Source organism: Muscardinus avellanarius (genome assembly GCF_963383645.1).
Source record: "Muscardinus avellanarius genome assembly, chromosome: 19".
Classification (NCBI taxonomy): domain Eukaryota; kingdom Metazoa; phylum Chordata; class Mammalia; order Rodentia; family Gliridae; genus Muscardinus; species Muscardinus avellanarius.
This window is the reverse complement of record NC_137805.1, coordinates 21,061,858-21,085,687: the sequence shown is the minus strand read 5'-3', so window position 1 is coordinate 21,085,687 and position 23,830 is coordinate 21,061,858. Positions and strand designations below refer to the sequence as shown.

Genomic DNA, 23,830 nt, shown 5'->3' with positions numbered 1-23,830 from the left:
GTCATTCCCTCCTGAGTGGGGCTGAGTTCGAGCCCCTTCCCCACCCTGACTGAAGCAGCCCGGGAGGACAGGCTGGTGTCAGGTGTCTGAGGGCAACTCAAAGGAGCTCGGAAGGAGGAGCAGGAATTAATTCTGAAGCTGGCTTGGGGCTTATTTTTGTATGGCTCTGAAATTATCTTCCAGGACCTCCGTGGACTGAGGAGCAGGGGCTGAACCTAGCTCTTGACCTAGCTCTTAGACAGACACTGGCCCACAACCTGAAAGGCAGAAAGCACCTCGAGGCCAGCTCCAGGAAGCCCCGGGAGGTCCCAGCTCCATGGACACATCTCTAACATTTATCTGAGCTGAGAGCAGGAACTGCAGGCCGCTGGCCATTGCCCACACCTGCTAACCCCTGCTGGTGCCCACAAGGTCACACTGCCCCATGTAACAAGACTCATAACTTGAATAAAAATCACTTAAAAAAAGGAGTATATACACAAACAGGTACACATCACACTGACACCAGCTGACTCAGGACAACAGCAACAGTGATGTAACAGAAGGAACAAGAAAGAGAGCCTCAGTAGCTTGCCACAGGCTGTGTAGGCAGAGGGCCCGTCACAGCAAAGGTGCGGGGGACGGACAGACAGAGGGACAGCCAGCTCCCTTCAAAGCAGCAAAGAGGGACAGCGGCCCCATCCAAAGAGGGGCTCTTGAGAGGAAAGACTGTGGCTGACAGAACCAGCAGGAGGGTCAGGAATAGCTGGTCCTCAGAATCATCCTGGGGGTCTGAAACATCTGGCTCCAGAGGCTCTGTCCTGGAGGGTCGCCCCCTGCCTGGTCTTCCTTGAGAGCCCAAACCCAGGTCTGTAAACTTCCTACAGCCAGCCCTCATGGAGCATCCCGGGTCCTGTGACCCCAGCTGGTCCCAACTCCTGCCCTGGGCAGCCCCCACGCGCCCTGGGGCTCTCTTTGGGGACTGGGGGCTGAGAGCTGTCTTGGGGGCCTGACAGCAGGCTGCACAAAGGGACCACCTGAGCCACCTGGGTCTGAAAAAGCACCTCCATTTGAATCCTCCACAGAACCCACATTGGGAGGGTACCGCCCGGGACCCTCAGGCCCACCCCGGAGCTGACTCAGGAAGCCTAGGCACGCAGCATCATTTTGGTTGAAGATGCATAAATTTGATTCTTCCTAGAAGCCCGCTAAGCAATTCACTTAAAAAACCCGCGGCACATGCCAACGGCACCCGGACCGTGCCCGGCATGCACAGCCCCTCCACCACTGGAGCGTCTGTGGGGCAGGGGAGGTGGGCACCTCAGCCCCCGGGTACATCCCCACACAGACAGGAGCGGCCACACTAAACCTACAGAAAACTGTGGGAAAAAACCAAATCCATAGGATCCATGGGTTTTCCACACTTGGGTAGAGTCCCAAGATATGTGTTAGTAATGTCCCCTCAGCAGGCTCAGACCCAGACAGGCCTGGCGGGGGGGGGGGGGGGCACAGGCACCAGGACCTCAGCAACTCAACCGGGTGCAGCGCCACCAGCACCTGCAGGGGCTCGGCACTGCCGCCACTGGCTCTGCTGCCTGGCCAGCCACACCCAGGCCTCCTCCTGGTCATCGTCCACCAGCTCCTGCTCAAGGCCCACGGTGTAAACAGTAGTAATAAGCAACAGATGGAAAAGTACACTTCCCAAGAGAAAAGGGGAGGGAGGTTAAAACTTGAAGACTGGTTTCTGGCATCTTTCTGTCCATTTTTCTTCTTAGCTCGTCCGGTGATTCCTCTTTGGTTCAGCCTACAAGACCTGCCTGTGCTGAGCCAGCCCCGTGGCCTCTGCCTGCAGCGGCCTGAGGAGAGGCAGCCAGCGCCACCAGCCCCGAGGGTCTCGCCCTCCTGGACACACTCTGCAAGAGGCCTGGGCTCCTGGCTACTTCTGCTCATGGTCCTCTGCCATGGCAGCCACCTCGATGGTGGCTGTGTGCTCCTCAGGCCCCGAGCTAGTCGCGGTGGGCACTGTCACGATGGTGCTGCCCGCAGGCGATGCCTGGGCCACGTTCTGCAGGGTGGAGCCCAGGCCGGGCAGCGTGAGAAGCTGCAGCGGGCTGACCACCTTCAGCACCGTGCTGCCGTCCTGCATGGCGGCCGTGCTCAGGACCGTGAGGCTGGAGGCGTCCGGGTGGATCTCTACTGCGCTGGGGAAGCTGGAGCCTGAGGAGGCCAGAACGGTGTAGCCCCCGAGCAGGGGGGAGGCTGGCGAGCTGGCCGAAGGAGCCTGTGGGGAGCCCTTCCCCAGGACCGAGGGCAGTGTGGACACCACTTTGCCAAGCGGCACACTGGCCAGCTGGGACACAGGCACGCCCGGGCCAAGGGCGATCTGCGCGGACTGGGCGAGCACCTGTGAGGCCATGGCGGCTGGTCCGGACGTGGCCCGTGCGAGCCGGGGCCGCTTCACAGGGGACGGCAGGGGCACGGGGGTGAGTGTCATGAGCACGTTGCTGAGGTGCTGGGACTTGTGCTTCAGCTCCTTGGCACGGCGGCGGTGCTCGTCACACTGCTGCTCCAGGGCTGCAGGGAGACACAGCGTCACTGCGGGCAGGCGGGCGGCGGCGCCATACCACCTGGCGGGCTGGCGGGCAGGCGGGCGCGTGGCGGCTGAAGACGAGGTCCGCAGAGCGGGCCCTCGCTGGCCCCAGGGCTGACCCAGGCCACCTCAAAGGGAGGAGCACGTCTGTCCAGACCTTCCCGTCCATGCTAGGGCGCTTCAGTCACAATTGCTGGTGGGAAGTTGCTCCCGAGGCCAGTGGCCCGTGCAACAAGCCTGTTCATGCACATGCAGGCCATACGCCACAGGGTGCATCCAGCTCTGGCGGGCCAGGTGGCCTTTCCACTCCTCGGCCATTCTCTCAAGGAGCCACTTGGCCTTGCGGCAAGGGCGGCAGACACAGCGACCTGTGCTTTCCACCCTGGCGGTCTGGCCGTGGCCATTTGAGCTTTACTGACTTCCTGTGCATGACGCCTGTGTTCCTCTCACTTTCTGTGCCTCAGAGAAGTGTATATGGCTGTGTGACCCAGAGAGGCAAGCCCCGAGCCCCACCGGTCACCCCTACCTGCCAGGTCCCGAGCGTACTGCTCCCGGGAGCGGTCCATCTGGCACTTGTGGCTAGCCAGCACCTTCTTCACCAGGTCCAGCATGCCAAAGTTCTGCACGATGTTGTTGAGAAGGACAGCATCTTAAAGAACAAGGCAACACTCATAAAAACTGGGCTCCCTGCCAGCGGGTCTGGGCCCTGGTGCTGGGTCAGCTTCTCACAGATCTGGCCAAGAGAAGAGGCAAGCTCCAGAGTCCAGGAGGCAAGCCAAGGGACCCTCCCACTGCCAGCTCCCCAAACACAGCAGGGCCCTGCGTGCAGGCAGGACCGGGGAAGCCAGCTAGCAGATTCAGGGCCCTCACCTCGGAGCTGCAGAGGAGGGTCCTGCACCCGCTGCTGCAGGCCTTTCATGGTCTCCTCTAGCTCCTGCTGGAACTCCTGTATGACCTCATCCAACAGGCCAGCGTCCTTTAGCCCCCGCCAGAAGGCAAACGTGTCATCTGTGAGAGAAGAAGAGGGCTGGGCAGGAAGAGCAAAGGACGGCCTCGAGGTCACTGCCCCAGGGAGGTCAGAGCACCCTGGGTGGGGCCGGAGCACAGGGAGGGCTTCCCCCACAGGCATACCTCCAATGGCCGTGGTCCAGTCGCCGGGGTCCTCGCAGGTCTCTATGGTAATGGTGGCAGGAGAGCCATTCACTGGAAGCAAAGCACAGCCGTGGGTGAACGCCAATCTGCACTACAGCTCCCATGCCCGCGCAGGCCCTGCCAATCCTCCCGCCGTTGCCACAGAAGAACCAAAAGGGACATATGCCACGCACCCAAAGAACATGCCTGCCTCGTGTTAATTACAGGCATGTAATTCCATGCTTTTAATTACAGCCCTAATAGGAAAACAACCCTCTGCCCATCACCTAGCACTGTATTCCTTTGGTCCTCTCTGCACCTTTACTCAAAAAGCTCCTGGGGGAGCCCAAGGTCAGCAGGGGGCTCCCGCTCAGCTGTCTCCTCGCAATGGGCACAGAAGGACCACATGCCTGGCAGGGAGCTCCTGCCCAGCGGTCTCCCCGCTAACAGCATGGAGGGACCCTGGCCTGGCAGGGGGCTCTGCCCAGCTGTCTCCTCACTGGTCTCCCGTGACCAACTTAATAAGGCAGGGCAGAGTCCTCGGCCCAACCCCTGTGTCAGCCACCAGGACCCTAGCTGCCTCCTCCCACACCACCTCATGGTCCAAAGTGTCCTAAGAGAGGCTCTGCCTGGACTCTGCAAGCATCCAGCCTGGGGTTTTGGTCCAGAAAGGAGCTAAGCAAAAAGACATCCTCAGACTGCTACAAACCCTAACCCCTTAACTGAGGAAAGGCTGCCGAGGGGCAGCCACTCTCACTTGGCAACCTAACTGTCCCTAAGCTCCTCAGGACTCAACACTGAGACTGCAGCCACCAGGCAGGACCCAGGGCAAAACGATGAGGGAGGCCTCACTCATCCTGGCCTCATTCTCCTTCCTTAGAGCAAGTCAAGGCCCCTCAATCCACCTGTCTGGGTAAACAACAAGGATGTCCCCAACCACACAGCAGCGCACTCCAGCCCCACACTGTAGCATCAGGGCTTGCGGACGGCAGGTGACACCACTGGGAAGTCGGCACCAGCCATCACTCAGTGACTCGAGCGGGAACGCAAGACCCCAGTGCACTCCAGCCTTAGCCTAAAAAGAATTTCCCAAGCCGGGCAGGGTGGCGCACGCTTGTCATCCCAGTACACGAGAGGCTGAGACAGGAGGATCACAGGTTCAAGGACAGCCTCAGTTACTCAGGGCCCCTGCAACTTAGTGAGACCCTATTTCAAAATAAAGACTAAAAAACAGGGCTGGGGGTGTCGTTTTGAAGTAGAATGCCCCTGGGCTCCATCCTCAGTGACACACACACACAAAAAAAATAGTAATTTCTCAGCAGCGGGTGGTAGTAAACACTTGTCATCCCAGTATTTGGGAAACTAAGACAGGAAGATTGCAGGTTCAAGGACAGCCTCGGCAAGTAGTGAGATTCTCACCAACTTAGCAAGACCCTGTTTCAAATTAAAAATTAAAGAATAGGACTGGGGTGTAGTTCAGAGGTAGAATGCCCCTGTGTTCAATTCCAAGGAGCACAAAATATAATAATAATAATAATAGCTGTTGTTGTTGTTGTTGTTATTATTATTATTATTATTATTATTATTATTATTATTATTATTATTTCTAAGGCTGGGCACAGTTACACACACCTGAAATCCCAGCTACTTGGGAGCTGAAGGAGAAGGATCACAAGTTCAAAGCCAGGCTGGGCAACTTAGCAAGACTCTGTTTCAAAATTTTAGAAAGCTGGGGGCATAGCTCAGAAGCCCTGAGTTCAATCCCAGTACTGTCCCAAGAAAAGAAAAGAAAAAAAAAGGCCAGGCATGAGGGCACATATTTGTAATCCCAGCATTTGGGAGACTGAGACCAGAGGATCACACTTCATGAACAGCCTCAACTACTTAGTGAGGCCCTGTGCAACTCAGTGAGACTCTGTTTCAAAATAAAAAATAAAGAGCCAGGCATGGTGGTGCATGCTTTTAATCCCAGCATTCTGGAGGCTGGGCTACTTAGGCCTTTAGCAACTCAGTGAGACCTTGTTTCAAAATAAAAAGACTAGCCTGGAGTGGTGGTGCTTGTAATCCCAGCATTTGGGAGACTGAGACCGGAGGATTGCGGTTCACAGACAGCCTCATCTATTTAGTGAGGCCCTTTGCAACTCAGAAACCTGGTTTCAAAGTAAATAAAAAATAGGGCAGGGAGTATAGCTCGGAGGTTGAATGCCTCTGTGTTCCATCCCCAGACCCGCAAAATAAATAAATAATAAATAAATAAATAAATAAATAAAATAAGCCAGGGTGGTGGCACACACTTGTAATCCCAGCACTTGGGAGGTGGAGATAGGAGGATCACGCAGGTTTGAAGCCAGCCACACTGGCTTAAGAGACCCTGTTTCCAAATAAAAAAAAGTAGAAAAATAGGTCTGGGAGTGTAGCCCGGAGGTAGAGGGTTTCCACGAAATCCAGTACCACCAAAAATAAAATAAAATAAAATGACTAAAAAAATAGGGCTGGCGGTGTAGCTCAGAGTTCTGTCCTCATTACTGCAAAATAAAAAAGAAAGGAAGGAAGGAAGGGAAGAAGGAAGGATGGATAGGTGTGGTGGCACAAGCTTGTAATCCCAGCATTCGGGAGGCTGAGACCGGAGGATCGAGGTTTGAGGACAGCCTCAGCTACTTAGTGAGGCCCTCTGCAATTTAGTGAGACCCTGTTTCAAAATAAAGAATAAAAAATAGGGCAGAGGGTGTAGTTTGGAGGTCAAATGCCCCTGGGTTCCATCTCCAGACCCGCAAGAAAAAAAGAAAAAAAAAGAAAATGAAAAACATTGAAAATGTTGGGCTGAATTCCACCCTTTTTCCCCAAGCAATCTTTCTTCTTCTTCTTCTCTTGTTTTGGGAGTAGTGGGTATTGAACCCAGGGGCATTCTACCTCCGAGCTAAACCCTCAGCCCTGGTTTTTATTCTTGATGTTGTAACAGGGTCTCATTAAGTTGCAGAGGGCCTCACAAGTTGTTTGGGCTGGCCACGAACCTGGGATCCTCCAGTCTCAGCCTCCCAAGTACTGGAATTATAAGTGTGCATCACCACACCTGGCTCCAAGTAATCTTTTTTTTTTTTTTTTTTTTTTAGGTACTGGGGATGGAACCCAGAGGCATTCTACCTCCGAGCGACACTCCCAGCCCTTTTTTTATTCTTTATTTTGAAACAGGGTCTCACTGAGTTGCAAGGGTCTCACTAAGTAGCTGAGGCTGGTCACGAACTGTGATCATCCTGTCTCAGCTTCCCAAATGCTGGGATTACATGCATGTGCAACCACCGGCTTCCAAGTAATCTTTCTAAGCCCCAAGCTGCAGATATCCACGTGGAAGAACACCCTAGATCATCAACCAAAGTCCAAGTAGCACGGTAGGCCTACAAAGAGCCGCAAGAGCCACACACTGAGTCACCAAGCACTGGGAGCATGCGCCCAACTACAGGGAAGGGATGGGGAGAGGGAGGAGGTCACTTGAGTAATTCTTTTGCTGGTACTCGGGATTGAACTCAAGGATGCTTTACTACTGAGCTACATCCCTTTGAATTTCGAGACAGGGAATCTGTAAGTTGCCCTGGCTGGCCTTGAACATGGGATCCTCCTGCGTTGGGGGGATTACAGGTGAGCACTACCACAGCCAGCCCCTTTAACATACTTTATATCCTTGTGTATATATGGATTGTCTTACAATGAAATGACTTAAGAAGGGTACCCTGGTGGCCCGTGTCACTGAACCCAGCAATCCACCAGAGACACCCTTTGTGAAGACAGAAGGCAGGCTCCTGCTGCGGACCAAGAGGCTCTCTGGTAGCCAGGGCGGGGCAGTGAGGACTGCTGCACTGGCTGACTTGTGAGGCCAGGTGGCCCCTAGCACCTACCATCAGCCCCAGCAGGCGTGAGGGGTATGTACTCTGCAGACGTGGGGCTGCTCAGGGACACGCGGGCCCCGGAGAGGTCAATCTTGGTGCTGCGGCAGGTGTTGGAGCACACTTTGTCATGCTGGTAGAAGTCCAGTTCCCCGGAGTCCATGATCTTCCTGCAAGAGGACAGAGAAGCCCAGGTGAGACCCAACCCAAGCCCTGTCCACTGCCTTGACTTGGGTGCCCACCGCATAGCTGGGTCTCTTGAGGTGGGAGGGGCTGCACCCTCCCCTGCACGCAGAACTTTAACGGGAACATGCTGAAGACAGCATCCACCCCAGCCTGCCCACATGGTTCTGTCCACAGGAAGGGGATGAGGGCTCTGGCTGGTGGGCGTTCTGGAGGAGGTCAGTCCATGCTGGGACTGCAGCCCTGGGGGGAGGGGTGGCACAGCCCTCCTGCATGACAAGTGGCCCAGTTCTGAGGCAGAGAAACAGGAATCGTGTCCAGGGGAAGCTCTGGCCTTTGGAAGGTACCCTGGGATCACCGGAGGCTGTGGTTACTGCCGCAATCCAGCCTGCTGGGATCTGCCCTCCCATGCCTTCTCCCCCGCCTCCCCTAAAGTCCTGAATCCAAGCTGGCACCTCTCAGCCAGCAGCCATGACTGAAGGGCAGAGGTGCCAGCCTCCCAAGGCCTCTAGGCAGTGCTGGCTCCCTGCCTCCAGAGACGAGCTTGTTGGTACGGGCTGAGCACTGTGCTGTAGGGAGGGCCAAGGGTCGGTCACCCTGAGGCCATGCCCTGGCTGTGGCACAGAGCAGTGTGCGTGCTTGGGAGGTGAGCTGACACTGGCCCAACACCCTCCCAGGGTCCAGCGCCTTCGAGGCACACAGACCAGGCGTGTCTGAGGAGTCACACAGAGCTCCTGCGCCTGGCTCACCCTCCCCTCTGCATACCACAAGGCTTCCGTGAAAACATGGACAAGAAAAGTACAACACACAAGGCACACTGGGGCTGGAGCTGAGTGTGATCTGGGCACAGACACTGGGTCATGCTGTCACTGGTGCTTGTTCTTGTTTGGGGTAGTACCAGAGATCGAAGGCAGGGGCATTCCACCTGAGTTACACCCCTGCCTTATTTATTTACTTTTTTTTTTTCAGTACTGGGAATTGAACCCAGGAGCATTCTACCTCCAAGCTACACCTCCAGGCCTGTTTTGTATTATTTTGAAACAGGCTCTAAGTTGCAGAGGGCTTCACTAAGTAGCTGAGACTGGCTGTGAACCTGTGATGCTTTCTCAGCCTCCCAGGTACTGGAATTGCAAGCATGTGCCACCACGCCAGGCTTTCTTATTTTTAAATAGGACCTCACTAAGTTTCTAAGGGTCTAAGTTGCTGAGGCTGGTCTCAATCCTCCTATCTCAGCCTCCCAAGTACTAGAATTACAGGTATACACCACCATGCCTGGCTTTGCCCTGTTTTATTTATTTATTTTGTGGTACCTGGGATTGAACCCAGGGGCATTGTGCCTCTGAGCTATACCTCCAGCCTTATTTAATTTTTTTTTTGTGTGTGTGGGTCTGGAGATGGAACCCAGGGGCATTTTACCTCTGAGCTCCACCCCCTGCCCTATTTTTTATTCTTTATTTTGAAACCGGGTCTTTTAGAGTTGCAGAGGGCCTCACTAAGTAGCTGAGGCTGTCTGCGAACCGCGATCCTCTGGTCTCAGCCTCCCGAATGCTGGGATGACAAGCGTGCCCACCACGCCCAGCTGCCTTATTTTATTTTGAAATGAGGTCTCGGCCGGGCGTGGTGGGCACGCTTGTCATCCCCGCGCTTGGGAGGCAGAGACAGGAGGATCGCGCAGGTTCGAAGCCAGCCGCACTGGCTTAGGAGACCCTGTTTCCAAAAATAAAAAAATAGGTCTGGGAGTGTAGCCCGGAGATAGATGGGCTTCCAGGAACCCCAGTACCACAAAAAAAAAAAGAAAGAAAGAAAGAAAGAAAGAAAGAAAGAAAGAAAGAAAGAAAGAAAGAAAGAAAAGAAAAAAGAAAAAAAGAAAAGAAAAAAAAAAGAAATGAGGTCTCACTAAGTTGCTGAGGCTGGCCTTGAACCTGTGATACTCCTGTCTCAGCCTCCCAAGTACTGAGATCATAGACATGTACCACCATGTCTGGGGCCTTACTGTTTTGTTTTGTTTTGGTGGTACTGGGAGTGGAACCCAGGGGCTTTTTACCTCTGGACTATAATCCCAGACCTATTTTGTATTTTTATTTAAAAACAGGGTCAAAGCCAGGCGTGGTGGCGCATGCTTGTAATCCCCGCGTTTGGGAGGCGGAGACAGGAGGATCACGCAGGTTCGAAGCCAGCCGTGCTGGCTTAAGAGACCCTGTTTCCAAATAAAAAAATAGGTCTAGAAGAGTAGCCCGAAAGTAGAAGAGTTTCCAGGAACCCCAGTACCCCCCAAAAAAATAAAAATAAAATAAATAAAATTAAATTAAAAAAGGGTCTAAGTTGCTGAGAACCTCACTAAGTAGCTGAGGCTGGCTTCGAACCTGTAGGATCCTCCTGTCTCAGCCTCCCAAGCATGGGGATTAGAAGCGTGTGCCACCACACCCAGCTTTGTTTTTGTTTTTGTTTTTTGTAGTGGGAATTGAACTCAGGGGCATTCTACCTCCAATAATATAAGCTACACTCCCAGCCATATTTCTTATTCTTTTTTTTTTTTTTTTTTTTTTTTTTGCAATACTGGGGATAGAACTCAGGGGCATTCCACCTCTGAGCTACACTCCCAGCCCTATTTATTTTTTCTATTCTTTATTTTGAGACAGATTCTCACTAAGTTAAAGAGAGCCTCACTAAGTAGCTGAGGCTGTCCATGAATCGCGATCCTCCAGTCTCAGCCTCCCAAATGCTGGGATTACAAACATGTGCCACCTGCTCAGCTTTATTCTTCATTTCTGAAACAGGGTCTCACTAAGTTATGGAGGGTCTCACTAAGTATCTGAGGCTGGATGTGTACCTGTGATCCTCCTGATTAAGCTTCCCTAGTACTGGGATTACAAGTGTGTGCCACCACACCTGGCCTATTTTTTATTTTTGAAATAGGGCCTCACTAAGCAGCTGAGGCTGTCTGCAAACCTGTGATCCTCCTGTGTCAGCCTCCCAAGTACTGAGATTACAAGGGTGCGCCACCACACCCAGCCACCGTTACTGAGTTTTCTTTGGTGGTACTGGGGTTCCTGGAAACCCTTCTACCTCTGGGCTACACTCCCAGACATACATACATACATACATACATACATACATACATATATATATTTTTACATTTTTATTTGGAAACAGAGTCTCCTAAGCCAGCGCGCTAGGCTGGCTTCGAACCTGTGCGAGCCTCCTGTCTCTGCCTCCCAAGCGCGGGGATTACAAGCGTGCGGCACCACGCCCGGCTCCAGACCTATTTTTATATTTTTTTTATTTGGAAACAGGGTCTCTTAAGCCACTGAGGCTGGCTTCGAACTTGCGCAATTCTCCTGTCTCTGCTTCCCAAGTGCGGGGATTACAAGCGTGCGCCACCACGCCCGGCCGGTTACTGTTTTAATAGTCACATAGCCTTGAGTGTCTGCAGATAAAAATCAGTGGAAATTAAAATGAGATTTGACAGCCAGGTGTGGTGGCACATGCTTATAATCCTAGTACTTGGAAGACTAAGACAGGAAGATTACAGGTTCAAGGACAGCCTCAGCAAATAGTGAGACTCTCATCAACCTAGCGAGATTCTGTTTCAAAATAAAAATAAAATAGAGATGGAAATATAGCTTGGAGGCAGAATGCTTCTGGGTTCAATCCCTAGTACCACCAAAGTAAAACAAAAGAAAAAAAAATAAAAAAAAAGAGATTTGACCAAAAAGCCCTACAAGTCTTATAATGTTCCTGCTGGAGTTGGGGGAACCTACCATCCCATTTTGTTATATTCCTTTATTGTTTTGAGGTGCTAGGAATTAACCCCAGGGACTTGCATATGCTAAGCAAGCGTTCTATCACTGAGCTGCACTCCCAGTCTGGGACCCACACCCTGTAAAGGGTGAACAGGCGGTGCTATACATAGGCAAGGAGGCTGTGCATGCCCACCACACCTAACCTGAGCCTCATCTTCAAAAACCCAAAACCAAACAGAAAAGCAATAGCCACAAGCCCCACCCCGTCCTGCACTCAGCAGACGCCCACCTGAGCATGATGCCATTCATCCGGATAGCTCGCTTCCAGTCTTTCAGGGTGGACTTCCCTGCCAGGTGCACGAATTCCTTTGGACTAATCACATGCTCGTCATACTGCAGGGAAGCACAACAGGGTCAGCTTGACCTGGACATGGGGTCTGGTGGAGCTCTAGCACGCCCTCCTCTTCTCTCTTGCCAGGGCCTGCACAGAAGTCGAGAGCAGGCAAGAGAGCCACCATGTGCTCCAACGACAACAGAACATTCAGGTAAAACCAGGACACATCTCAGTGGCAGCTGGGGGGAGAGCCAACTCTGCCAACTCTTGGGATGCTGCTGCCCACAAATATTCACTATGCCTGCAACTGGGGAGGGCTGGATTGACTGATGCCAACACTGCAGAGCTCTTCCTCCAGAAGCACACAGCAAACTTTCTTCTTGTGTGCAATTCATTCCAGAAGTAATACATAAACACATCATAAAATGTAGTATTAATCAAACCAAGCATAGTAGCACATGCCTATAATGCTGGCACTTGAGAGGCTGAGTCAGGAGGATTGCAGGTTTGTGGCCAGATTCAGCAACTTAGCTGAGACCCTCTGCAACTCAATGAGATCTTGTTTCATAATAAAAAAAAAAAAAAAAAATAAGCCTGGCTGGTGGCAAACACTTGTTTTTTGTTTTTGTTTTTTGTTGTTTTTGTGATACTGGGGATGGAACCCAGGGCCTTTCTACCTCCGGGCTACATTCCCAGACCTATTTTATATTTTATTTGGAAACAGGGTCTCACTAAGTTCCTGAGAGCCTCACTAAGTAGCTGAGGCTGGTTTCCACCCTATATTATCCTCCTGTCTCAGCCTCCCAAGTACTGGGATTACAAGCATGTGATCCCACGCCCGGCTCTGGTGGCAAACACTTGTAATCCCAGTACTTGGGAGGCTGAGACAGGAGGATCTCAGGTCTGAAACCAGCCTAAGCTACTTAATTAGGCCACTGTAATTTAGTGAGAACGTTTCACTATAAAAAAATAAAAATAGGGCTGGGAATGTAGCTTGGAGGTAGAATGCCCGGCCTCAATCACCAGTACACCCACATTCACACAGTGGTGGCCCTCTGTGCCACCACTGCTCCACGTGCTGCTCACCCATGAGCACTTCAGTCACGGGCTCGTCCTCTCTACGAGGGTGACATTATCCTCTCCAATCCTGTTAAAGAAGCAATGCTGGGGGCAAAGATGGAAAATAACTGCTTCCTTAGAAAGCAAGCAGATAGCCGGGTGTGGTGGCACACGCTTGTAATCCCAGCATTTGGGAGGCTGAGACAGGAGGATTGCGGTTTGAAGACAGCCTCAGCTACTATTTAGTGAGGCCCTTTGCAACTCAGTGAGACTCTGTTTCAAAATAAAGAATAAAAAATAGGGCTGGGGGTGTCGCTCGGAGATAGAATGCCGCTGGGTTCCATCTCCAGTACCGCAAAAAAAAAAAAAAGCAAGCAAGCAGACGGGGACGATGAGACTGGTTCTGGGCTGCCTCATCCTGGTGCCTCCGCAGGCAGTCAGGCTGCCAGCCTGGGGAAGGTGCTGTGGAATCAGTGACCGCTCCTAGAGTGGGGCATTCTCTCATCATCCATGCCCTGGGCAGAATGCTCCTACACTGGTGTGCCACGTTGCCCTTGATCTCAGATGCAGGAGTGCCTGAGCCAGTTGGCGGTGCCTGCCTGGCCTACGCCTGCGCATGCTGGGCACTCTGGCCCCAGTGGCTCACCTGGTGTAGGTGCTGCACCTTTCCTTTCTGCCCTCACTGGGGTGACAGCATGCTGCTCACTCTGTGCCCTTGGTGATGAAGACGCTATGCCCTGGTGAATTGGAGCCCAGGGCCTCGTGGGCCCCCCTGTGTAGCCAGAACCTAATCTTCAGTCAACCATGTGAGATCCACCCTGGTGCCCCTCACCCTTCATTCCTCCCCACTTTTATCTGGGATCCCTACTCCTCTCCCCCAAAAATATTCTGAACATCCTTTAGTGATGACGTGCTGGTGGCAAGTTAGCCCTGTGTAAAATGTCTATTCTACCTGCCTTTTAGAGATGTTCCTGTGCACAGGCACTCTCTCTCGGCACAGGAAGACCCAGCCCGACCGCCTGGCTCCACCACCTTTCTTTCAGGACTCCCCGGCCTGCAGCAGTCTGTCTCTGTTCTCTGCCAGTTTTGGGATCCTCTTTTTCTGTGTGGGTCTGCACTTTCGTTACAGTGTTATCTGTGGCACATTTCTCTCTTTGCTTCTAACTTTTAATTTTGATATAACTTCCAACTTACAGGACTGCAGGGGTAGCCCTCAGAGCTACCCTGTGCCTTTCCCCACGGTTACCTCGCTCACATCAGTGCGCGTCTGTGGGGACACCGGAGCTGCCTCTCGTCTCACTCACTAGAGGAGCACTGAGCACTCCTGGCCATTGCTCCTTCCACACTGTTAGCTGACGTTCTAATGAGTGCGTCACTTCACCCAGGACACTCACGCGGCACGAGTAAAGCACATGAAACATATGCAGCAGAATCAGACTCACACTTTGATCCTATTGAAGTCATAAACCATGACTGTTATTTTTGTTTGTTTGTGTAATACTGGGGATTAAACACAGGTTTCACAAATGCTAGGCAAGAGCTCTGCCCTGAGCTGACTGAGTCTGATGTGGACCTGTCCCTGGTGAAGGCCGTGGCGTCTAACTGTGGACTGATGCCCTCCTGGGTCAGGAGGCTCTCGTCTCCCTCTGTGCAGACATGTCAAGACTTCCCCCTGCTTCTGTTGTCCACCTTTTTACTTCTGTGGAGTATATGCTGGACAGTTTCTTTGGTTCTGTCTTCCAGTTCACTAATCTTCTCTTTAGCTGTGTCTAATCTGCCCTAAAACCTATTGACCAGGTGCTTATTTCTAATTCTAATTTCATTTCCAGTTGTGCTCTTGTCAAAACTCCTTATGCTTTGTGTTCAGGCTTCTCTAACATAATTTAACTTTTGTCTTAAATTCTTATGTGTGGGAAGCCGGGCGTGGTGGCGCACGCTTGTAATCCCAGCATTTGGGAGGCTGAGACCTGAGGATCGCGGTTTGCGGACAGCCTCAGCTACTTAGTGAGGCCCTCTGCAACTCTAAAAGACCCTGTTTCAAAATAAAGAATAAAAAATTGGGCAGGGGGTGTAACTCAGAGGTCAAATGCCCCTGGGTTCCATCCCCAGACCCGCAAAAAAAAAAAAAAAAAAAAAAAAATCTTATGTGTGGGGCTGGAGTACAGCTCAGGGACAGGGCGCTGCCTAGACATGCGAAGCCCTGAGTTCAATCCTCAGCACCACGCACGTACTCTGGGCTGAGGTCTCTGTGGTCCGACCCCTTGCTGTTGCCTCTGTGGGTGCTCACTCAGTGTTTCTCTTTGTTTCACTGTAAGCTTCTCCCTTTCTTGGAACTTCGTGGAAATTACTTGAAACCTAAAACAAAGATGAATTCCTCCAAAGAGGAATTTTCATCTGCCTCTGTGAGATTCAGGGATGGCCAGGCCAGACCCAGGTATCACTCTCCACAGAGGTTCTGACCTCACAGGCCACACTGAGTGTTGTGGAGACTGCCGCCTGCCCCCTGGCATAGACTGCAGGCCGCATGCCTCCCTGGGGGTGTGGTGAGGTTAAGCAGGAGCAAGCCCTCAGCACATTCCCTCTGGGAAGCCCAGGCTCAGTCCTCTCATTCCCAACCTGCACGGCTAAGATGGCCCACATCGGGCAGTGCCTGGGCAAAGGCGGACTGAGTCCCCAGCCGCAGCTATTCCTCCTTCCTGAAGCCCTGACAGCCTTTCCTGCCAGTGTGAAGAAGCCTTATGAAAATACCTTCTTTTTTTTAAAAAAAGGATCTCACTGTGTTCTCCAGGTTGGCCTTGAACTCCAGGGTTCAAGCAGTCCTCCTGCCTCAGCCTCCCGAATAGCAGGAAGGTATACGGCACCATGCCTACCTCTGCTTGAAAAGAAGTGTGTGTGTGTGTGTGTGTGTGTGTGTGTGTGTGTGTGTGTGTGTGTATTTTATACTGGAAACTGAACCCAGAGTCATCTACTTTTGAGCTACACCCCCAGCCCAATTTTATTTTGTTTTGAAACAGGGTCTCTCTAGGTAGCTGAGAGTCTCACAACCTGCTGAGACTTTCCTTGAACCCAAGATCCTCCTGTCTCAGCCTCCCAAGTAATGGGACTACAGGGGTGCACCACAACACTGGCATAAAAGAATCCTAACAGGCATTTTTTTTTTTTTTTTGGTGGTACTGGGAGTGGAACCCAGAGGCTTTCTACCTCCGGACTATACTCCCAAACCCATTTTATATTTTATTTGGAAACAGGGTCTCACTAAGTTGCTGAGAGCCTCACTAAGTAGCTGAGGCTGGCTTCGAACCTGCGCAATCCTCCTGTCTCAGCCTCCCAAGCGCGGGGATTACAAGCGTGCGCCACCACGCCCAGCTCTAACAGGCATTTTTAACTATTTTCAACATAAGGTGACTCTGGGTACCCAATCTACCATGTTGCCAGAGAAAATGTCTTTCCCATCTCCCTTCCCCAGCACTGAATGAGTCTCTCTAAAGCGTACCTCCATCTGTCATCCCAGGCCGCTGCTGGGCTCTCGGCACACATGCAGGGTGGCTCCGCTGCCTCCCACATTTCACTCCACCTCACTCCCTCTACTTTTGCTGGAGGCACTCCCGCACTGTGCCCAAAGCTCCAATCCAGCCTGCCCAGCGGCTGGCGCTGCACCTCCTCATCCTGCAGACACAGGGAATTCTGGTGGCACATGCCATGCCCCCGAAGCAGCAGCAGGAGCGTGGACCCACCGTGGCCCTCACCTGAACACATTTCACATTGATGCCAGGGCACACAAACTTCCTCCAAATCAGGTTGGCTCTGCTGTCGCCGCAGGTAATGGGATACACAATTTCAGCCTCCAAGTTCTCCCCCTCTTCAGCCATCTTCACTTCTCACAAGCACATTGACAGGAAAAGAGTGGAAAACAGAAAATCATTCACAACCTCTCCAAGCACTTCCTGCAAATGCAGAAAGCAGCTGCCAACCTGGAAACCAAAACTGAAATTTTTGGTTGTCTTAAGCCTTCCTGAGACAAAGCCAAGGTGAGCAGGGATTCTCTTCAGTCCATCAGACTTCCCAATAAATCCACAAAACAGATTTAACAACAGTGAAATTAGTGTAACCCCTCTATTTTATGTGTGTGTGTGTGTGTGTGTGTGTGTGTGTGTGTGTGTGTGTGTCTGTGGTACTGGGAATTGGACCCAGGAGGATTCCACTTTGAGCTATACCCCCAGCCCTATTTTTCATTCTTTTTTTTTTTTCTATGGTACTGGGGATGGAACCCAGGGGCATTCTATCTCCGAGCTACACCCCAGCCTTATTTTATCCTTTATTTTGAAACAAGGTCTCACTAAGTTGTAGATGGCCTCACTAAGTAGCTGAGGCTGGCCACGAACCTGTGATCCTCCTGTCTCAGCCTCCCAAGTACTGGGATTACAAGTGTATGCCACCACACCCAGCTAATATAACCCCTTTAAACTATGGTTCAAATAAAAACTCACGAAAGGAAATAAAATCAAGCTTTAGTTGAAATGATGCTAGAAAAACTAAGTCTTAAGAATCCGAGGCCTTTAATTTGAGCAACAAAGCTGCTGTTAACAACACCCACCAGCACCACACCGAGAGGCACAGCAAACAGGCCGAGCAACAGGACAAGAGATGCAGCAGCAGGCAGCGTGCGGTGCTTCCCACAGCCCAGGCAGAGGCAGGTGACTGCAGGCACACATGCCCCATGGAGGACCTGGGGCCCGGCCGCTCACATGCTGCGCTGCAGAGTGGGCAGGACCAGGGCTTTGCCACTCCTGGCCGTTACCCATCTCAAGCGCCAGACCTCTGTCCCTGCATTGCAGGAGGGGCTGACGGCAGGCTTCCCACCAATCGCTGCCTACCTAACACGGCTTCCTTGAGCTGGGAGGAGGCTGTGAAGGCTGCAGCAGCTGCAGCCGCGGCATTTTCGGTCTCCATGTTATCTTCTGTCAGGTCACCCCTGGTGAACAGTGAGAGAAAAATAGGACACATCAGAATCCCGAAGTGCAAAACCTGCAGCCCGCGGCACACTTTGGGTACTTTGTGTTAACAGCACATCTTACTGCTAACATCACTACTTTTCTAACCCACTCACAAGTCACGTGGCTGTGCAGTCAGGGCTCAGCATGTCAAGGTGCTGTGCCTGCCCCTCCTGAGAGCACGCTCTGAGTGTTCTCTGCTGCATCTCGTGTTCTCTGTCCCACTCACATTGCCTCTAGTGCCCAGAAGAGCATTGGCAAACAGAGGCCTTCTGGGTGCTATGCTAGACCCTGGGCCAACAGCACGCCCAGCCAGGGACAGCGCCTGCTCTGGGAGCCAAAGAACTCAGGCACATCAGCAGGGAGAAGGAGAAGCAGCCTTGGGAGCTTGGCTCTGTGGACCGCCAGGACCCACGGTGGTGTCGCACTGAGTTGTACTCAAACACCCCTCCCAGCGGGCTTTCCTGACAGGAGTTGTGCCTGGTGTCTGCTCCCAGGATAGTCTGAGACAACCCCTGCTTAGAGAATACCTGAGCCTGCACAGCTGCCCGAGGGCTCGTCCCAACCTCCCGCTAGAGCCCTAATAGTGCTATCCAGTCAGCGACCATTCTTCAACGCTCGAGGTTTCATTTTCACCTCAAACCAGGTCAGAGACAGGGATTGATTTAAAATACAAACTTAAGCCAGGCGTCGTGATGCATCCTTGTCATCCCAGTACTTGGAGGCTGAGAGAGGAGGATCGCAGATTCATGGCCAGCTTCAGCTACTTAGTGAGGCCCTCTGCAACTTAGTGAGACCCTGTTTCAAAATAAAGAATAAAAAATAGGGCTGGGAGTGTAGCTTGGAAGTAGAATACCTTAGGTTCAATCCCCAGTACTGCAAAACAAAACAAAACAAACAACAACAACAACAAAAAAAAAGTAAGCTAGCCATTGGTGGCACATACCTACAATCCCAGCTGCTCCAGAGGCCGAGGCAGTAGGAACATGACTTCAAAATCAACCTAAGCAACTTAACAAACCCGTTTTCAAATTAAAAACCGAAAATTTAAATGACTGGGAATTAGTTCAGTGGTTGAGTGCCCCAGTATAGCAACAAAACAGCAACAAACTTGGAAACTGGCCGTTAGGGCATATTAAGAATAACTCCAGCCGGGTGTGGTGGCGCACGCTTGGGAGGCGGAGACAGGAGGATCACATAGGTTCGAAGCCAGCCTTGCTGGCTTAAGAGACCCTGTTTCCAAATAAAAACATAAAAAAATAGGTGTCTGGGAGTGTAGCCCAGAAGTAGAAGGGTTTCCAAGAACCCCAGTACCACAAAAAAAAAAAAAAAAAAAAAAAGAATAACTCCAGCCAAGGATGTAACTCAGTGGCAGAGGGCTCACCTAGCATGTGCAAAGCCCCACGCTCCATTCTCAATAACACCAAAACCCAAAAAGGATGACTCTGATGTGAGGCATAATATTAAGTGGGAACACCTGAATTCCAAGGAAGCCACAAGAACCCAGGACAGGAAGCTGTCTCCCAGAGCGAGGGCAGGGAGGCTGAGGACCATGACAACACGGGTGCAGGCCCTGCACAGCAGCCACTAGGGAGAGCCCAGGAGAAAGGGAGGCCTCAGCGGGCAGGGGGGCGGGAAGAGCCTCGAGCAGGCCCTCAGGCCACTAGCCCACACTGGGCCAATGGAGATGACTGAGCAAAGCGATGTGCTGTGCAGACCAAAGGCAGAGCACGTCTAAAGACACAGAACAGCCCTCACGATGCCGTCCACTGCTCCTTGGCAGGGTGCTAATTATTGGCATTTCAGTTCACATTTCACTTGAAAACTGTCCACAAGTGAATGTCTGGGCAAATTCCAGGCTCTCTATGAGCAGCTGCTCTCTTCTCTGAAGCAGGTCACATTTGAGGCATGGTGGGAGGTGCTCTGCCAGGCTTCAGAGATAAGGAAGCTCCAAGTTCCCCAAATACCCACCAGGAAAGAAACCAGTGCCCACAAGGCAATTAATTAGCTTTTACTTCTCCATTTTCTTAAAAAAAAAAAATGTAGCAAAAGTAGACCACAGCTGGTCGCAATGGTGCACACTGATAACCCTGGCTACTTGGGAGACTGAGCCAGGATTCCAGGCCAGCCTAGGCAACTAAGTGAGACCCTGTCTCAAAAAATAAAAATGTCGCTGGGCATGGTGGTGCACGCTTGTAATCCCAGCGGCTTGGAAGGCTGAGACAGGAGGATCGCACATGTTCGAAGCCAGCCTCAGCTACTGAGTGAGGTTCTCAGCAACTGAGATCCTGTTTCCAAATAAAATATAAAATAGGTCTGGGAGTGTAGCCCGGTGGTAGAATGCTTGCCTAACATATCTGAAGCCCTGGGTTTAACCCCCAGAGTGGCAAAAAGTTAAAAAAAAAAAAAAGAAATATCGCCTGGCGTGGTGACATACACTTATAATCCCAGTATTTAGGACACTGAGACAGGAGAATCACAGTTCCTGGACAGCCTCAGCTACTTAGTGAGGCCCTTTGCAACTCAGTGAGACCTTGTTTCAAAATAAAAGACTAAAAAATAGAGTTGAGGGTATAGCTCAGAGGTAGAATGCTTCTGGGTTCCATCCCCAGTAGTGAAAAAAAAGAAAGGAAGGAAGGAAGGATTACCCAGCAAAAAGAAGAGAATTTCAGGTCCTTTAAGATAAGCATGTAGTGTACTCCTGAATCCCAGCTACTCCGCAGGCTGAGGCAGGAAGGTCCATTTGAGACCAGCTTAGTCAATTTAGGGAGACCTTGTCTCAAAATAAAAAGAGCTGGGAAGCCGGGCATGGTGGTGCACACTTGTAATCCCAGCATTTGAAAGCCTGAAATAGGAGGATCACAGTTTGCTGACAGCCTCAGCTACTTAGTAAGGCCCTTTGCAAATCAGTGAAACCCTGTTTCAAAATAAAGAATAAAAAATTGAGTTGGGGGTATAGCTCAGAGGTAGAATGCCCCTGGGTTTAATCCCCAGTACTGAAAAAAAAAAAAAAAAAGGACTGGGAAGTAGCTCACGGTAAGAGTGGGTCTGGGTTCAATTCCCAATACTGAAAAAACAAAAAAATGCTAAAGCTGTCTCAGAGCCAGTAGGCTCCTCTCCTCTCTTGCAGATGGGATCAACAATGGGGAAGCACTCTAGTACCCTGTACCTGAAGACCAGAGACTGGGAAAACACCTCTGACTGTCCGTGGCTCCTTACATCTCCTCCCAGCAAAGAGTGGTGCTTCCTGCCCCCGCCCCACCTGACTCAGGCCAGCCTCTGACCAACCCTGGCCAAGAGGCAGGGCTGACGAGGGCTTTGCAGCTCCCACTCCTGCTGCTCAACCCTCCTGACAAGAGGACGCCCCAAAGAGAAGTCCTGATAGATGAGTCACGGCTGCAGAGAGCCCGGGCATGGAGGGGCTCACTCAGGCGCCCCGCCAGGCTCAGCAGCTAGCCTAGGCCAATCCACCAAGCATTAAGAAATGACAAAAAGCAGTTGCTTTAAGCCACTTAGGTGAGAATTTTTTATTGTTTTGTTTTATTTTTTGGTAGCACTGGTAATAGAACCCAAGGCCTAATGCATGCTAGGAAAATATTCAACTAATGAGTTACATCCCGGCTTCTTTTTAAAATTTTTATTTTGGCCTGGCATGGTGGCACACGCTTATAATCCCCGCACTTGGGAAGTGGAGACAGGAGGATCGCGCAGGTTTGAAGCCAGCCTCTCTGGCTTAAGAGACCCTGTTTCCAAATAAAAATATAAAAATAGGTCTGGGAGTATAGCACGGAGGTAGAAGGGTTCCATCCCCAGTACCACCAAAAAATAAAAATTAAAAATTAAATAAGATTTTTATTTTGAGCTGGGCATGGTGGCACACGCTTGTAATCCCAACATTTGGGAGGCTGAGACACAAAGACAGCAGTTCTCAGACAGCCTTGGCTACTTAGTGAGGCCCTCTACAACTTAGTGAGATCCTGTTTCAAAAAAATAACATAGAGCTGGGGTATAGCTCAGAGACAAAATGTCCCTGGGTTAAACCCCCAGTACCAAAAAATTTTTTTTATTTTGAGGCAACTGGGATCACAGGTGTGGTCCCTGTGCCTACCCACTTTTCACAGTTCTTCAACAGAGCTGGCAGAAGTCCTAAGCACGTGCAGACTTTCTAGCATCCTAGAAAGGCGGCACTGACAAGGCAAAGCTGCGTCATAGAAGCCACTTTCTAAAGAGGTAGCAATACGAACACCCAGATCCTGAGGGACTGCAGCCCATGCCAGTGCCCAAGACAGCCCCAGGAGCAAGACACACACAGGGATAGCTCTAAGCCTAGAGATAATGACTGAAGGGTCCTGCTGTGAGGCTGCATTGCATCACCCCCACTCCCACCCCCTGGTGCCGAGGAAACACCAAGTCCAGTCTGAGAACTGTCACATGCAAGGAAGCCACCAAGGTGTCCTACACGTGCCAGCCAGCGGAACATGGACAACCCGACCTCCTGCTCCCGCCTCTGCAGGTCCTAGGCATGAGGGGCCTCACCCATGAGGGGCCAGGTTCGTTGTCACCAGCACCGTCTTCACCTCCTCCACACCACTGCCATCAACTGCAGTGTCCGGAGTCGTCACCACCACTACCTCCTCCATGTGGACGCTTACATCTGGGGTCGCCATGGCTCTGCAGAAGAGGATGCCCGGGGCAGCAGCGTCAGTCCTCCAGGGTCCAAGTGCTGGCAGAGACAAAGCAGTACACGTTGCAGGGTGGACTCCAGGTCTGCACAGAGAACACCTAGCCAGCAGCCTCTCTCATATCACCAAAGCTCCTCCTCCAAGCTGCTAGCTGCTTGCTATTTTCTGGAAAGCGGCGGCAGCAATGCAAGGGCCACTGCAGGCCTAGGGAGCATGAGTACTACTAATCTTCCCACTACACGAGCTGTACTTTGCCTCAAAGGACAGGCCTGCTTGCTCCAAGTGAGCTAGGCGCTCGGGGCAGCAGACAGGGAGGCCAGCCAGAATGCCAGTTGTGGGTTCCCAGTTGCTACTCTCCTCTGCATCTCCTGGCTAAAATCAAAGGCAGTCCAAATGCAAGACTAAGCTCAGATGCACAGGAAGCAATGAAGAAGTTCTCTCTCTGGCCTAGGGAAAAGGAAGAGAAGCCCATACAGGACAGAAAGGAGGAAATGTCCTGTTTTTTATATTTCTTGTCTTTGCTGGCCTTTTTTTTTTTTTTTTTTTTTTTTTTTTTTTGTGGTACTGGGGTTCCTGGAAGCCCTTCTACCTCCGGGCTACACTCCCAGACCTATTTTTTATACTTTTTTTATTTGGAAACAGGGTCTCCTAAGCCAGCGCGCGCGGCTGGCTTCGAACCTGCGCGATCCTCCTGTCTCTGCCTCCCAAGCGCGGGGATTACAAGCGTGCGCCACCACGCCCGGCTTTGCTGGCCTTTTCTCAGGCAAATCCAAGCCCATGCTTGAACCCTGCAATGGTGGCTACATTCTGGCAAGTGCCCAAACTCAAGAAGACAGAAAACCATCCTGACCAGAGGATGGTGGTCCCTAGAGTATGGGGGCTATGCTTGCTTGCTCTCCATCCCCTACACTGAGTACAGAGTGGACTCAGTTGCAAAATGTTGTGGCATATACAGCAGTCCAGAGTTTCTAGCCGGAGGACAAGGAAAGGGACCTGAAGTCAGAGTGGGGTACTGTGAACAGGAAGGAGGCACACACATCATACAGCTGTGGAGGAACACCTGGGTCATCCCAAGATGGCCTGTGAATGACCAACTCAATGCTTTGAGAATGAACCAAGGGAGCAAGCTACCACTAGGTCTCAGACAAGATACAGATGATGTTCACAGGGCTAGTACCAGGAGGTCCACAGAGGCTCTGAAAACCAACTGACCTGAGCACAGCCTCAGGAGAGCGTCAAAACACACAGCCTACACCACCA

At 51.7% G+C, this 23,830-nt stretch overlaps 1 protein-coding gene across 1 annotated transcript; it reads right to left on the bottom strand.

The window, feature by feature from the left end:
• Window positions 1–1,915: 1,915 nt before the first annotated feature.
• On the bottom strand, window positions 1,916–22,570 carry GMEB2 (glucocorticoid modulatory element binding protein 2; the record flags this gene model as incomplete). Its single annotated transcript, XM_080716138.1, has 9 exons — window positions 22,425–22,570; window positions 17,772–17,869; window positions 16,644–16,771; window positions 11,794–11,897; window positions 7,591–7,748; window positions 3,701–3,772; window positions 3,440–3,577; window positions 3,096–3,218; window positions 1,916–2,553 (listed from the first exon to the last, which is right to left on the bottom strand). The coding sequence occupies exons 1-9, from the start codon at window positions 22,553–22,555 to the stop codon at window positions 1,916–1,918; spliced, it is 1,590 nt and encodes a 529-aa protein (XP_080572264.1). The 5' UTR covers window positions 22,556–22,570.
• Window positions 22,571–23,830: the final 1,260 nt, after the last annotated feature.